This window comes from Mobula hypostoma, chromosome 27, assembly GCF_963921235.1.
Source record: "Mobula hypostoma chromosome 27, sMobHyp1.1, whole genome shotgun sequence".
Lineage (NCBI taxonomy): Eukaryota > Metazoa > Chordata > Chondrichthyes > Myliobatiformes > Myliobatidae > Mobula > Mobula hypostoma.
The window spans coordinates 26,189,748-26,206,499 of record NC_086123.1 but is presented as its reverse complement, the minus strand read 5'-3'; the positions used below and the strand labels follow the sequence as shown (position 1 = coordinate 26,206,499).

The 16,752-nt window shown below is 44.1% G+C and overlaps 1 protein-coding gene across 1 annotated transcript in view; it reads right to left on the bottom strand.

Moving 5' to 3' along the window:
- scarf2 (scavenger receptor class F, member 2) overlaps positions 1-10,990 on the bottom strand; it is a 103,224-nt gene extending 92,234 nt beyond the window's left edge. Inside the window, exons 1-3 of the mRNA XM_063034102.1 lie at positions 9,986-10,990; positions 9,199-9,257; positions 9,011-9,112 (exon numbers count right to left, since the gene is read on the bottom strand). Of these exons, the coding sequence (XP_062890172.1) occupies positions 9,011-9,112; positions 9,199-9,257; positions 9,986-10,119 (295 nt within the window). The 5' untranslated portion in view covers positions 10,120-10,990. The remainder of the gene's footprint in view (positions 1-9,010; positions 9,113-9,198; positions 9,258-9,985) is intronic.
- Between the last annotated feature and the right edge of the window lie 5,762 nt (positions 10,991-16,752).

Genomic DNA, 16,752 nt, shown 5'->3' with positions numbered 1-16,752 from the left:
GTATACACGCACACACACACACAAGATTATTCAAATATAATTGAAATATCAAATATCAAATACAAAATAATATGGGATTTTTATCTTTAGAATACTTATTTCAGAATCAGGTTTAATATCATCAGCATATGTTGTGAAATTTGTTAACTTTGTGGCCACAATACAATGCAATATATGATAAATATAGAAAAAAACGGAATTACAGTAAGTATATATGTACAGTATATTAAGTAGTTAAATAACTAGTGCAAAAACAGAAACAAAAGAAAAGTAGTGAGATAATGTTCTGAATTCAAAGTCTATTTAGAAATCAGATGACAACACTTTATTTTCTACCGTAATCTCATGTAGCTCCCTCAACTATGACTTAAGAGGCTATGTAATGGTTGAAATAAAATAAACTTTGACTTCATTCCTGGTTTGTGATGTCTGAACTGTTTAATGTGATTGGGTGCTCAGCCATTTTAATGACACTACCACTGCTGCGGGTTCTATTGAACCTACCCCTGACAATAACTTGCATCAGGAAAGGGCAGGTCCGTGCCACAGAGAACCTTGTGTGGAGCTGCATTTACGTCTAGCCATGTGCAACATCGTTTCACCACTGATTATAGATTTTTGGACCATTATTAACACATTTTCACGTATCAGACTAACCCAGGGGTTCTTAACCTAGGGTCACAGACCACTTGGGGCCCCTCAGGGGTCTGTAGATAGATTCCAGGGGGTCCATAAACTTTGATGGGAAAAAAAATTACATCTGTATTTTCATTAATCTCTGATTGAAATTTGGCATTTCCTTCAATTATGAATGTAGGCAACAAACCACAGTAGTATTAGCAGTGCCTGTGACTTTGCCACCTATAGAAATCACAGAGGTTTTCATATCACTTTACAGTTGTTACAAATACATCAAAATATCCTTTACTACTCATCACTACTTCAAAATTGCAGTAGTTACTAGACCCACTGCTAGGTTAAATGCGATCACAGTCCTTCTGTCTGCAGGCGCTTGTGCGATGTAGCTAGCCAACTATCGGGCAGCCCTGCGCCTAGTAGTCCTTCAGCGACCAAACGGTGACGTCATGTTTGTGACTTAGATTTCTGTGTTGATCTCCTTGCCTTGAAAAGCAAGCTATGGAAGCTGTATTTCCATTTGCAACATATCTTTGCAAATGAGGATTTCAACGTTTGTAACATTAAAACAAAAAAAAATTGTAGCCAATTGGATGTCCAACATGACATGCATGAAACTTTGTCAGAGACCACCCCACGGTTTAATGGTCTTATTCAGGCTAAGCAATGACAGTCTTCACACTGATATGTCTTTAAAATATAAAATTTGATTTTAACTTGCCTACATTTTAAATGCATAGTCTTGTTATTTAATGCGTTAATTAAAAAATGCACATATTACTATGTCACGAATTTGTTTTTCTTCAATATTTTGAGAAACTGTATTTCAATATAATTGTTTTTTTTTGTAACCTTCTGTATGTTATTTTATATATACACAAGTACACTATTCTGAGATGGGTCCATAGCCTTCACCGGACCTCCAAAGAGGTCCACGGCATAAAAAAAGTTAAGAACCCCTGATCTAAGCCTTCTATTCATTAGTTACATTGATCGAATCTTTACATTTTACAGAACAGCTGCCTACAATTCCTCGTCTACTACATTTCCTTTATTCATGGTAACAATCAAGTTGCTCCAGTCCACACACTGATTAGGTCTATGGGTTGTTTTATTTCAAATTTGCCAACCACAGAAATATTAGGAACAGAAGCAGCCACTTATCATCCTGAACATTCGTAGAGCTTTTTTCATGTTATGAAGAAGGAAACTTTTCAGCCCATTGAGACCCTGCCAGCTCTCAGAATAATCCCACCTCCGATCCTATTCCTTCATCTTTTCCCTGAAAACTCTCTCACATGCTCATCCATTCCTACAATCAACTACATCTGGGGCAATTTACAATGACCAGCTAACCCACCAGTCAGCACACCCTTGGCAGTGGGGAGTAAATTGGGGCACTCAGCGGAAACTCATGTCGTCACGGGAAGAAAATGCATACTACACACATGCAGACAGAATTAGAGATCAGCATTAAACTGTTCTGTAGCAGCATTACCTCCTGCAACTCTCCTACCCTATGCTGTGACATTCAATGAGATCATGATTTACCTACATTCATCTCTGCTCACCTAGCATAAAACCATAAGAAAAAGGAGCAGAATTAGGCCCATCAATCTGCTCCACCATTCTATCACAACTGTCTTATTATCTCACTCAACCCCATTCTCCTGCCTGTAATCTTTGATGCCCTTACTAATCACTAACTCATCAACCTCTTGCTTTAAATATATCCAATGACTTGGCCTCTATAGCCATCTGTGGCAGTGAATTGCAACAGGTTCACCACCCTCTAGTGTTGGGCACGTGGCCAAGTGGTTAAGGCGTTCGTCTAGTTACCTCAAGGTCGCTAGCTCGAGCCTCGGCTGTGGCAGCGTGTTTGTGCCCTTGAGCAAGGCACTTAACCACACATTGCTCTAGTGTCTGTGTGAGGAGTGGCGCCCCACACAGACTTCCAATTTGCGCCTTGTAAGGCATGAAAATGCCTGACGCAGGCCTCTCATGGTCTGAGTTGACGTTCCCTCCCTAGCTAAAGAAATTCCTCCTCATCTCTGTTTAGAAGGGAAATACTTACACTATATTCTGAGGCTGTACACTTTGGTCTTACAGTTTCCCCACTGTAGGAAACATCCCCTCTGCCTCCACTCTGTCTAGATCTTTCAAAATTTGGTAGATTTCCATGAGATTCATTCCCCCCCCCCTCCCACCCCACTCTTCTAAACTCCAGTCAGCACAATACTTCTCATATGTTAAGCCTTTCATTTCCAGGACTATTCTCGTTTTGTTACTATTTTGGGTGATTTTGAATCAGGGCAGCTTGCAGATAACAAACACTGAGTTGAACTGAATATGCCTGGACTCTCTTGATTTTGTGTTTTATAATCTGTGTTTTTCACTCGTGTTTTTTTTGTTGCCATTTGCGCAATTTGTTTTTTTTTAATGCATGGGAGGGTTTCATGTTTTTCTTCAAATGGATTCCGTGGTTTTCTTTGTTTCATGGCCATCTGTGGGGAAGATGAATCTCAGGGTTTTATACTGCATACTTTGATAATAAACATACTTTGAGTCTTTGAACTTCCTCTGGACCCTCTCCAATGCCAACACATCCTTTCCTAGATAACCTTTATTTTCTCTAACCCCATAACAACTTCACCAACATAAACCTACCAACAGGTATGGACAGAGCTGATTCTCCAGGATGTTGTCTGGACTAGAGGACTTTAGTTGTGGAGAGAACTTGGATAGGCTACGTTTATTTTCCTGAAGGATAGCTTATTTATTGAGATACAGCGTGGAATAGGCCCTTCAATACCCTGATTTAATCTTAGCCTAATTACAGGGGAATTTAAAATGACCAATTAATCTACCAACCAGTACATCTTTGGGCTGTGGGAGGAAACCGGAGTACCCGGAGGAAACCTACACGGTCATGGGGAAAAAGTACAAACTCCTTACAGGCAGTGGTGGGAATTGAACCTGGGTTGCCTGTACTGTAAAGCGTTATGCTAACCACTACGCTACCATGCCGAGGAGGTGGATGCATATAAAGTTCTAAGAGGCAAAGACCGGGGTAGATACTCTGAATAATCTGCCCATTGTGGGGATCTCAAAAATGAGAGGGCTTAGATTTACAGAGAGAAAATTATAGTGGATTTTTTTTTTTGTTTTTACACAGAGAGTGGTTGATATCTCGACTCACTGCCAGAGCTAGTGGTGAAGTCAGATAAAATCACTACAATTAACTGACACTTACATTGACAAGGCATAGAAAGATATGGTTCTAATGTGGTCAAATATGATCAGTGTAGATGGACAATAATGTTGCCATGGACACGGTGGGTGGACAAGTCTGTTTCTGTGCAGTACGATTCTTAGACTTTGAATCACAGTTCTACTAGTTCCAGCCCGTGTCTCTGCAGCCTTTTGGGAGCCAAAAAAAAAGTGCGGCATAAAAATGTACTTTTTGATCTTTATCCTGAAATCCTAGCTTTAATTTAAATTTTATACCCCCAGCCCCTGCCCCTGAAAGCTCTATTACCAGACCATGCTTGGAAAACTGTAAACACTTTTCAGATTCTAAATCCACATGTAACTAATAAAGAAAAGCAGCCCTAACATGGGTGCAGAAGCATCAATGAAATCCTTTCTTGCCTGAGAAGCTCCTGTTTCTTAGCACTCTAATTTTCAGGGACTTCATTAGGAAACTTCTTTTTTTTTACAGTTTTCATCATTGTACCTGCATTCTGCATTTGCTGAATCTCTGATGACGGTCAGCCAACTTGCTTTCCTCCAGTGTTTAATCCTTTTTTGTTCCACTGCACAGGAATTCGCACTTAATGCAACTAAATCTCGATTGCAACTTACTACCAATCCTTCTGGAAAAGAAATCTAGTTGAATCAGCCTTTGGACTTCTGTCTGCTGCATGACACTGACGCTAAAACGCCAGTAATCATCGCTATTTATTTAGGAGAGCAGGTACCATTCAAGGCAGGGGTTCTACAAAAGATAGTGTATTCGGCACAGTACATCATGGGTAAAGCCTCCCAAACACTGAGCACATGAAACGCTGTCATAGGAAAGTAGCATCCTTCATCAGAGATCCTCACCACCTAGGCCATGATCTTTTCTCGCTGCCACCATCAGGTAGAAGGCACAAGAGCTTCAGGACTCACACCACCAGGTTCAAGAACAGTTACTACCCCTCAACCATCATTCTCTTGAACGAAAGGGGATAACTACATTCACCTATTGAGATGATCCCACAATCAATTATCTCACTTTAAGGACTATGTCATTTCATGCTCCAGTTATTTATTGCTATTTATTTATAGTTGCATTTCAACAGCTTGTTGCCTTCTATGTTCTACTTCACCTTTCATTGGTCCTGTTTACAGCTACTATCCTTCAGATTTGTGGAGTATGCCTGCAGGAAAAAGAATCTCAGGGTTGTACGTGGTGACATATATATACTCTGATAATAAAATTTACTTTGAACTCTGAACTCTGAACTCAACCTGTGGTTCACGGGCCTTTTAGTTAATGGTAGGAGTCCATGGCATAAAATAAGGTTGGGAACCCCTGGTTTAAGGTAAAAGGATCAAGAAAGGAAAGGAAGCGGGGGTGGGGGGGAATATTTGCAGCTGTCTGGAAGTCATTGCCTCGAAGTACAACAGAAAGCCTCATCACACTGCAAGATAACATCGCAGAGCACTTAATGAGCTCTAATTTGAAAGTTACAGACTGAGAGCTGGAAAGTGCAAATGGCCTCAATAAATCTTTCTCATCTGACGTGGACGAGGATGCGTTCAATACATTCAGCCTGTGCTATTACTTTCTACGAGTCTGGGATTCTGTACAAAATTATTTCGCATTCCATATTTTGCAGTGATCAGATAACAATGCAGCCAATACTCCCAACCCTCCCCTACCAGGCACCAGATACAAAAGCTTGAAAGCACCTACCATTAGATTCAAGGACAGTTCCCGTCCTGCCATTATCAGACCCTTGAACGGACCTCTCAATTGTTAAGATGAACTCTTGATCCGCCACTCCATCTTCTTGTGATTTATTTGTTTATCTATACCACACCCCCTCTGTAACCGCTGCACACTAGTTTGCTGATTCTTCATGAGTCCCGATGAAGGATCCCAGTCTGAAACTTCAACTGTTCATTCCTCTCCATTGATGCTGCCTGACCTGCCGAGTTCCCCCAGCATTCTGAGCGAGTGTGTGCTACACAAATTCTGCATTGCATTATATTTTTAAGCTGCCTTCGTGTATGGGATGGTAGATGAATTGGTCGTTGTAAACTGTCCTGTGATTAGGCTCAGATTAAATCAGGGGATTGCTGGGCAGCGGGGCCTATTCCGTGCTGCATCTCAATCAATCAATAAATAAACGGAATCACGTACGGCGAGATCTGCCCGGATGGCACGCAAGCAGAAGTTTTTCATTACATCTCAGTATACAAGGCAATAATAAGACAACACCAATACATACAGGGTGACTTTATAAGACTAAAGATGCACCTCTGCAATCAATTATGGACTTCCTCCTATAAAACACTAAACGTAGATGGGAATGTGTTCTGGTGAATGTAATAGTTCAGCCAGATGGAGTTTCATCAATCTTTCAGACCACCCCCTCCCTGACAGTGACAGGGTGGTTAACACACACTGAGCTGGGACACTCTGGAGCACATGCTGCCATTATACAAAGGCAACACAAAATGAAAACACCAAGATTTAAAAAATTATAATAATATTTTCTGAAAATTCGTGGTGTAATTTGAAATTACATTATTGGTTTATCTGTCAAATGAGCTGTGCTACGATACGCTCCCGAGCATGCCAATTTTGGGGGCTTTAGATGCCCCGACTCCCAAATGAAATATAGCCGTTGTCATGCCTTCTTTGTAGCTACTGTTGAATTGTTGGTTGTGTGCCTTCAGGCTTCTGTGCCTCCTTCCTGATGGCGGCAATGAGAAGAGGGCACGTTCTGAATGATGGGGGGGAGGGGAGTCCTTAATGAATAACGCCACCTTTTTGAGACATTGCTCCTTGCAGATGCCCTGGATACTATGGAGGCCAGAGCCCATGATGGAGCTAGCGTGGCCCCTTTAAAGACTCAGGCCCACTCAGCTAATTGGCGGCCATGTTTTGGCACCAGCATTTTAATATTTAAAGAGCAATGAACTGAGGCTCGGTGCCCAATCGTCAGCTCTACTCTGGATCCTTGTCTAGGGGCTCATTTAGAACCCTGTCCTCATTCTAGTCTCGGATACTGCAGCACTTTGGTCCTGACCGTCCTCACCTGGGTTTCTCGTCACAAGCTGTTTAATATGAGTTTTCCATGCATGGGCCAATGACGGACATTTTACCTGGCCACACACGGGAAACTGCAAATGTAGATTTACATCTCTAAATCTTGTGTTTTGCTCTTTACTTCAGTTGTGCTGTCAGTTGGAGTGCGGTGGAGATTTTCTGCCTCTATCTGGGACCACTTTCAAAGTCTCTCACTCTCTTCGTCAGACTTCCTTACTGCCTGTTACGCCGCTGGCATTTAGAGCAGCAGTGAAGGTCCTCCATCTCTGGTGGTATTCTGGACTTCCTTCAGCGTGTCAGTCTTCACTTTTGTCAGTCATGCATGTGCCGGATGGAGACTCAGGAATACCTTCGCACTCAGATGTCGAAGGATTCATTATTGCCATTTCTGTAACAATTCTGTTTGACCAGTCAGGGTCGTTAGCCCTGAGCTGAACCCCCGAACCTAGTGGACCACTCTTAGCCCGGCCTCTGCCCTTTGACCTGTTTGGCATGGGTGACCCTACCAAGAGTCAAAGCATGAAGCCCTGACTCCAGCCAACATAGCTCTCCAGGTCATTGAATCCTTCAAACCTAACAACAAAGTTGAGGTCCTCTCAGAGGTCTCTTAGTCATCTATCCATATTAAAACGTGGCTGGAAGCTCAGCATCTACTCACATCACCCACTGAATATTGTGCCCTCTGCTTAAAAATTAAAGATGAATTTTAAAGACTGGCATTCGATACAATCAACGAATGGCAAATAGCAAATTGTCATGTTAATGTTACCAAAGCTGCCGTGTGGATAGTGTAAAGTGACATTAGATAACGGGACTTCAACAAGATCACACTATTTAGAAAGAAGCAGTACTTAAGGGTTATTAGAGAAGGTTATTTTAACTAGCAGGGCCATAGAATTATACGCTGTTCACCAAGGTTAGGGAGGGGAGGGGAGGGGAGGGGAAGGGAGGGAAGGGAACGTCAACTCAGACCATGAGAGGCCTGCGTTGGGCATTTTCATGCCTTACAAGGCGCAGATTGGAAGTCTGTGTGGGGCGCCACTCCTCACACAGACACTAGAGCAGTGTGTGATTAAGTGCCTTGCTCAAGGGCACAAACACACTGCCACAGCTGTGGCTCGAACTAGCGACCTTCAGATAACTAAACGAACGCCTTAACCACTCAGCCACGTGCCCAACACAACTAGGGTAACTAATTTTTGAACTGCTTGTGGACTTCAGAAAGGGTAAGATGAGGGAATACACACTAGTCCTCATAGAGGGATCAGAAGTCGAGAGAGTGAGCAATTTCAAGCTCCAGGGTGTCAAGATCTCTGAGGACCTAATCTGGAGCTAACGTACTGATGCAGCTACAAAGAAGGCACGACAGCGGCTATACTTCATCAAGAGTTTGAGGAGATTTGGTATGACATCTAAACCACTCGCAAATTTCTACAGGTGTACCATGTAGCAATCTAACTGGCTGGCATGGAGGGGCGGGGGTACTGCACATGATTGAAGTAGGTTGCAGAGAGTTGTAAACTTAGGCAGCTGCATCATGGGCACTGGCCTCCATAATATCCAGGACATCTTCAAGCAGCAATGCCTCAAAGGCAGTCATCCATCATTAAGGACCCCATCACTCAAGCCATGTCTTGTCTCATCGTTACCATCAGGAAGGAGGTACAGAAGCCTGAAGGCACACACACAGTGTTCAGGAACAGCTTCTTCCCCTCTGCCATCCGATTTCTGAATGGACATTGAACTCATGAACTTTACCTCACTACTCATTTTATTATTGAACTACTTAGTTGATTTAACTATTATATATATATTATACTTATTGTAATTCACAGTTTTTTTTCTATTATTATGTATTGCATGGCATCGCTGCCACGAAGACGACAAATTTGATGACACATGTTGGCGATATTAAACCTGACTCCGATTCTGATTCAGATTTTGTAACTGCAGGGAGTATGTATTTACTCAGCAGGACAAGGACCCCACGTTAAACAGGTGCTGGGATTTACCACTTGGTTCACAATGATGGGTCTGGGTTTTACTCACTGGTCTCGCAGTTGGCTCCAAAATATCCATGCCTGCAGCGGCACTGGTTGGGTCTGACGCAGATTTCATTTGCTTTACAGGTGAAGTTTCCCTGACACAGAGCTGAAAGGAAACAGCGAAAGAATGCGTCAAGACACTGGGCATGATGAACAATCAGGAAATATTGAAAGATATTTGATGTTACTAACCTATAGGACATTCCTGGCCCTGTTGCTTCCACCCAGGGCAACACACACTTGCAGAAGAACTTCAAGGGGAGAGACAGAGAAGTCAGTTTCAGAATATTTTATTTGCAAAGTCCGTTATAAATTATTCTGCGCACTCATAATAAGTTAACCCAACGTTCCCGGCAAATGAAACAATCTCTAGCTTTAAAATCCTGCCCCCTGCGTTTCTTTACTTCAGGGTTTCACAGACCACACCCCAGCCCCGTGCTTTCCAACTACAGCAACAATAACTGCGCTCCATCTCAGGTTAGTCTTAGAAGTTCAGGCTCGTTCAGTCCCAGGACAGGAGCTGGGGGGCTGGGGGTGAGGGTGGATGTCTTCAGACCTCTTCACTCCGGCTCCTTGATCATATTCCCCGCCATAATTTTTACACTTTCTACATTTTTGGGGGAGACCGGCGCCGTGGCTGGCGAAGCAGACAACCAAAACATTGATACAAGCACTGGGAAGAGAGAGGAACCATTTGACCTCATCACCAGATGTGGGTTATAGAGGGTATCGTGTGAGTTCTGCCTTGGGAGAAGAGGCAGGCGAAACTTACTAAGACGCAAAATTTAATTGAAGAGCAAATTTGCAAAGATAACAGCTTCACGAACGGTTGGAACTGCCCGGCTGTTATTCTCCCGAAATGGTGTCCTAGAATGCCCCCCATCCCCCAGTATCTGCCAAGGAATACCGAGATCTCAAGATCTTCGCTCTCCACCCCGCTCCACCTCAGCCCACGCTCCCCCAATCCCCAATTCCTTACCCTTGTGCCTTGCACACATTCCTGCCGCTAGGACTGAGCTCCTGGCTGCGACTCAGAGTCGCCAAAGACAGCAGGGCAGCCCAGAGGCAGCAGCCAGTGCCCGGATCCATTGTTGGGACAGCCCGTCTCAGCATCCCTCACACAGACAGCGGCAGAGGACTGGGGTAAAAGGGGTGGTGGGGGGTGGGGGAGAGAGTCAGCCGTTAGCCATCCAGCAGCCCTTCACAGACGTCCCGTAACACACAGTCCGCTGTCATCCCGCAAGGAAAGCGCACTGTTCCCCGATCCAGCGGCTTCAGTCTGCGAGCATCCCTCAAACTGTAATCCCAGATAAATACTTCTTAAAATCCCCCCAAAAAAATCCACGGTGAGTGAATATCAGAAGATTTGTGCCTTTCCTGCAATTTCGATCTACTTCCACCTCTCCATACTTGAAATCCTTGTGGGGGGAGTAAAAAACAGCTCCAAACTCGTTATGACTGATATTCTTTTGGAAGGAGGGAGAGTTTTGTTTAAATTATCCCAGTGCCGTCAGCTCGCCAGGGTTGGCTACAGGTCGCCCTTCCAAGCTTCCATCCTTTATCCAGCGAGTAAATAATTTCCACGCACTCCCAGAGCCGCGTAAAGTTGCCCACTTATTTTCCTCCCCTCGCCTGGGTCCTGGCCGCGGAATTTTGGCAGCTACGGCAAAGTCGGCAGGGCAATTCCAGCGGGGAGGGTGGGTGGAGAGGGGGTGTCTTAGGAAGATAAATTCCTGATTCGTTACCGTGTTTCTTGCTCCGGACTTGAAGAGAGGCGGAGGATCATTCGCTGGCGCGCGCGCACACGCACTGAATCAATGCAGGATAGTTTTTTTTCTTTCTCTCTCCCTCTGCCTTAAGTTTTGTAAGTTCTCTCCTCGACGTGACCTCCTCGAGTTCCTTCTGTCAGGCCAATTCCCAGAGGTGTTCAGGAATGGGCTGCTCGTTACACACAATCCAAACCTGTGAGTATGAACGGAAAATGCAGTCGAAGCCCTGCGGTTTAACGCAGTCTGCCGCAAAATGCGGGCCCAAGTTCAGAGAATTCCGACAAGACCCCCCCCGCCCCACCAAAAAAAAACGGATTACATCTGGGATAACCTTCATAAAAAACCATTGCAGAATAGATGTTGCAGAATTTATCCCGGTCTCTCTGGCTCAGCTCAGTGCAAGTCGCAAGTAACGAAAACTTTTAGGCTCTTAATTATATTTAATCGCAAACATCTTACCGCCAAATATATAACACCACCGATATCCCTTCGGCCTGATGTGGAAGAAATTCGATTGTGTTTGTACTGCCTAAACGCAGAAGAAAACAATTGCCTTATCTTTACCAATAATCCATAAGTCAGGTATGAGTGCTAGATGTGGTGGGATTACACAATAAAGGAGGGTGTACTAGAAAATAAAAAAAGGTATTACAGTTACTGAACACCTTAAACAAAAATAGAAGGTACAGTAAACACTCAGTGGGTTAGGTAGTAACTGTGGAAAGTGTAACAATGTGTTATGCAATATTGTTGACCTGAAATGTTAACTTTCTCACAACACAGACACTGCTTGGGCTTCTGTGTATGTGCACCAATGCCCTTGATGAATTTGTGTAATATTAGCAGACAATGATGTGACTGTTGCCTAGAATTTGGGCTTCACTTTCTTTTGGTGTGCTCATTACATAACACGCATGTTATTAATTTTCATTTAGATGCCCTGAAAAATTCATTAAATTGGGCCTAAACTCAGAAATGACAATGGTTCAATTTAATATCAGAGAATGTATAGAGTATACAACCTGAAATTCTTACTCTTCACAGACATCTTTGAAACAGAAGAAAAACCCAAAAGTATGAATGACAGAAAACGTTAGAACCCCAAAGCCCTCATCCTACTCCCACGCACAAGCAGCACTAAAGGCATCAACCTTTCCCCCTCCTATCCCTCCCACTTGCTTCAGCAAAAGTATTAACCCCCACCACCCATAATGCAAGCAATAACAAAGCCCCCAGAATCCATGATCCACAGTCCATCAAAAAACTACTGTCCATCCCAACACTTTGGCATCTGACAGGATCTCTCTCTATATATAGAGAGATAAAGATAGAGATAGGGGAGGGGAGGGGGAGAGATCGCTCCTGCCACAGCGACTGGGGAGGGAGTCCAACAGCTCACTGTTTTATGCCACAGACAAATGCCATTAAGCAAGGGATCCATGGATTCCAGGTTGGGAATTCCTGCACAAAGAGTGAGTGCAGGATGTTCACCCAACAGGTGCATGAAGGGCTCACAGTCAGTGTGTCATTGCTGCTCGGATAGTTGGGAAGCACAATAGGCTCACGGTGGCCACAAGAACATAGAAATTTAGGAAATGGGTGCAGGAGGTGCCATCCTTAGGAACCTCTGCTATGGTCCCGACTGAACAGCGGCAAGCATCCAAGTTTTGGCGCTCCAATTCCCTGGAGGATGGTTAGCTGCCACTGTCCGTTTAAGACTCAGACTGCCAGTTATTGCCTGCCACATTCCTTCATGGAGGATCTGTACCAAAGACCTCATGCTGAGCATTCAGTGCTCAATCATAAGCATTTCACGACTGTTTGGGTTTTTGTCCTTGTCATAACGGGGGCGCTGGGAGCGGACCCAAATGCAAGACACAGACACTGAAGTACTAGGAACAGGACTAGGTGTGTCAAGAAAGCAAGGGAAGTGGGGAAAATGATGCTGGACGAGACATAGACCCTGGACTAGGCTAGGATACAGGGCCTGGGCTAGAACTAGACTAGGAAAATGGGACGTGAACAAGGAACTAGGAACTTGGAACATGGACAAGGACTTCAAGCCAGAGACTGGACAGGGACCCAGAACCTAGGTCTTGACTCGGGCTTGGACTCCAGATCTAGGCGAGGACAAGACGTGGCGTGGCTACAGGACAAGGCACATGGACAGGATGAGAACCTGAAGCCTTGACTTGGTCTTGAGAGAACAAGAACGCAGAGCCTTGGTCGAGGGAGAACAGGAACATGGAACACAGAGCCAGGACCCCTCCTTGGGAACAGGACTTGGGGTCGGGGCTCTACACAGAGTCAGGACCCCTCTTAGGGAGCAGGACGTAGGGCCGGCACTCATACACAGAACACTGAGAGACAGATCTCCACTCAAGATAGTGGCAAACGGCCGGACCTACCCAGCAGAGGCGAGGTCACAAAGAGACGGTTCCCAACACAAGGTAGCGGCAAACAGTCAGACCTACCTAGCGGAGGCATGGACACAAGCAAGGTAGCAGGCAAGGCTTCAGGCAAAGGTTTCAGGCGAGGTTTCAGGTGAAGTTAGCAGGCGAGGGCTACAGAAGGAAGGGGAAGGGAAGGGAACAGTCCAGCAACTGAAGCTGAACCCAGGAGCTGGTTATGTAGCCAGCCAAAAATGAGAATCGTGTGCCTCAATTAAGGCCCCAACAGAACAAGGGAAAACTGGAAAACCTGGAATAAGAATCAATGGACCAGACCATGAACCAGAATGCAGACTTCACGGACCAGACCATGACAGCCTTTGGATTTCCAATAGACATAGGAGCAGAATTAGGCCATTCAGCCCTTCGAGTCTGCTCCATCATTGCATTGTGGTTGATCCCAGATCCCACGCAACCCCATACATTTACCTTCTCAACATATCCTTTGATGCCCCGACTGATCAGGAAACAATCAACTTCCTCCTTTAATATATGTATTGACTTAACCTTCACTGCAGTCTGTGGCAGAGCATTCCACAGATTTACGACTCTCCGACTCAAATCTCTGTTCTAAACGGTCACCGCCCAATTTTAAGGCTGTGCCCTATAGTTCTGGATACACCCACCATGGAAAACATACTCTCCACATCCACCCTTTCAAGTCCTTTCAACATTCAGTAAGTTTCATTGAGATCCCCCCTGCATTCTTCTAAATTCCAGTTGTACAGGCCCAAAGCTGCCAAATGCTCTTCATATGTTAACCCCTTCATTCCCAGAATCATCCTTGTGAACCTCCTCTGGACTGTCTCTAATGACAACCCATCCTTTCAGAGATAGGGGGCCCAAAACTGTTGACAATACTCCAAGTGTGGCCTGACTAGTGTCGTATAAAGGCTCAGCATTATCTCCTTGCTTTTATATTCTATTCCCCTGGAAATAAATGAACATTGCATTTGCCTTCTTTACCACGAACTCAACCTGTAAACTAACCTTCTGGAAACCTTGCACGAGGACTTTTAAGTCCCTCTGCACCTCTGATGTTTGAACCTTCCCTCCATTTGGATAATAGTCTGCACTATTATTCCTTTTATCAAAATGCATTATCATAAATTTCCCATCACTGTATTCCATCTGTCATTTTTTTGCCCATTCTTGCAATTTGTCTAGGTCCTGCTACAATCACATTGCTTCCTCAGCACTACCTACCCCTCCACCTATCTTCATATCATCTGCAAACTTTGCCACAAAGCCATCAATTCCATTATCCAAATCATTGACAAACAATGTGAAAAGCAGCAGTCCCAATACTGACCCTCGAGGAATACCACTAGTCACTGGCAGCCAATGAGAAAAGGCGCTTTTTATTCCCACTCGTTGCCTCATGGTTGTCAGCCATTCTGCTATCCATACCTGTATGTTTCCTGTAACGCTATACGATTTTATCTTGTTAAGCAGCCTTATGTGTGGCACCTTATCAAATGCCTTCTGAAAGTCCAAGTAAATGACATCCATTGCCTCTCTTCTGTCCACCCTGCTTGTTACTTCCTCAAAGAACTCTAACAGCTTTGTTAGGCAAGTTTTCCCTTTACAGAAACCATGCTGACTTTGATTTATTTTGCTTTGATTTAGTCTGCTAGTACCTCGAAACCTCATCCTTAATAATAGACTCCAACTCTTTCCCAACCACTGAGGTTAGACTAACTGGCCTATAATTTCCTTTCTTTTGCTTTCCTCCTTTCGTAAAGAGTGAAATGACATTTGCAATCGTCCAGTCCTCCGGGACCATGCCAGAATCAAGCGATTCTTGAAAGATCATGACCAATGCATCCGTTATCTCTTCAGCAACCTCTCTCAGGACTCTGGGATGTAGTCCATCTGGTCCAGGTGACTTATCCACCTTAAGACCTTTGAGGTTGCTGAGTACTTTAATTTATGTTGTCTTATTTATTTCAAGTCTAAATCAATTCTATACCTTACTCTGCACTTGCGTTCGTCACTGTCTATAGCTCTCTCATTACAACCTCTCCTCCATTCATTCAGATCGTGGCTGAATATCTATCTTAGTACAATATTCCACCTTTCTCCTCAACTCTGAGTCAGGAACTGAAGGAACGCAATATATCTACCTCCTTCTTGAACGTTTTTAATGACTTGGCTGCCATTGACTTTTGTGGAGGAGTATTCCAGAGGTGCACCATCTTGGAGCCTCTTCCTTTACTAGCCTGGGATGAAAATTATCAGGAGGTGGAGATGCATCAGCCTTTATTTCTTTACTAACACTGATTTCCTTCAGTTCTTCCCTTTCATTAAACCCTTGAGAAAAGGCTATCATGGAGGAAACAAAATGTGTGGGGGTACGGTGGGGGGAGCAAGGAGGGTAAGAATTTGGTAATCTCCTGTGTGTCCAGGGACCTCACCCAAACAATGGTCCACCCAAATCAGAACCTGTGTAGCAAGAGGCCCTGTACCACAACAAGGTGGGAGTGATCCAGAAATCACAATGAATTGTATTAAAAAGCTGTGACAAGTAAAGAAACTTTGAAAACTGAGGCTGGCTAATTCTGAGAGGCAGATGTGAAAGTAAATGTGGAGACCTTAACTGACATCTCAAGGCCAATCTCACCATGATGTGTTCCAAATTTATTTAGGCTTCTCCAGGAAGGTCATAGATTGTACCGAGAGGTTCCAAATTACACCTGAAATGTTAGAAGAGTGCAATGTATCATGGGTGACAATTGGTGCTAGGTAGATGTCACTGTGAGGAAAATTGCAGATGGAAATAGAGATTAATTTTCTAATGGGATCACCCAGAAATAGTTGCTAACATGACCTATTCCATATTAAATCACTTGTATGTCCAATTTGCACTCAAAAAGTGTACACAAATTTCTAGCCTTGTACATAAGAATAGTATTTATTCTTGTTTACAATCTGCTCCAGGGACCAGGTCCTTGATCCCAATCCAACTCACTCCACCACCTTTCCACCTTCATTCCTTAAATCCAAGAGATATATTGATGAACATGTATAAAACTTAGCTACTTACTCCCCATTACACCACTGGCATTTAGGGCAGCAATAAAGGTCCATCAGTGCTTCAGGACTTGCTTTATCATTGCAGTAGCTTCCCCTCGGTTTTCACTTCTGTCGGGCATGCAAACCTGGAGGACTGGTGACCACCCTTAGTCTGCCCTGGAGGACGGGCGACCACCCTTAGTCTGGTCGCTACCCTATGACCTGTTTGGCATGGGTGATCCTACCAAGAGCCAAAGTATAAAGCCCTGACTCCAGCCAGCACAGCTCTCCGGGTCATTGAGGCACACAAGCCCCCAAACGACAACAATGTTATAGTCCTCTTGGAGGGTATACAATACACAACTTTTCTTTATTAGTTCCAGGTTAATCTTCCTTTACCGCTCTGTATCAATCCCATTCTCCTTTGACAAAACCATTCGCTACTCCAGGGACACCACACAAATATAACCCAGTCATCTATTTTCCATTACGAATTGTCTTGATAAAACCCT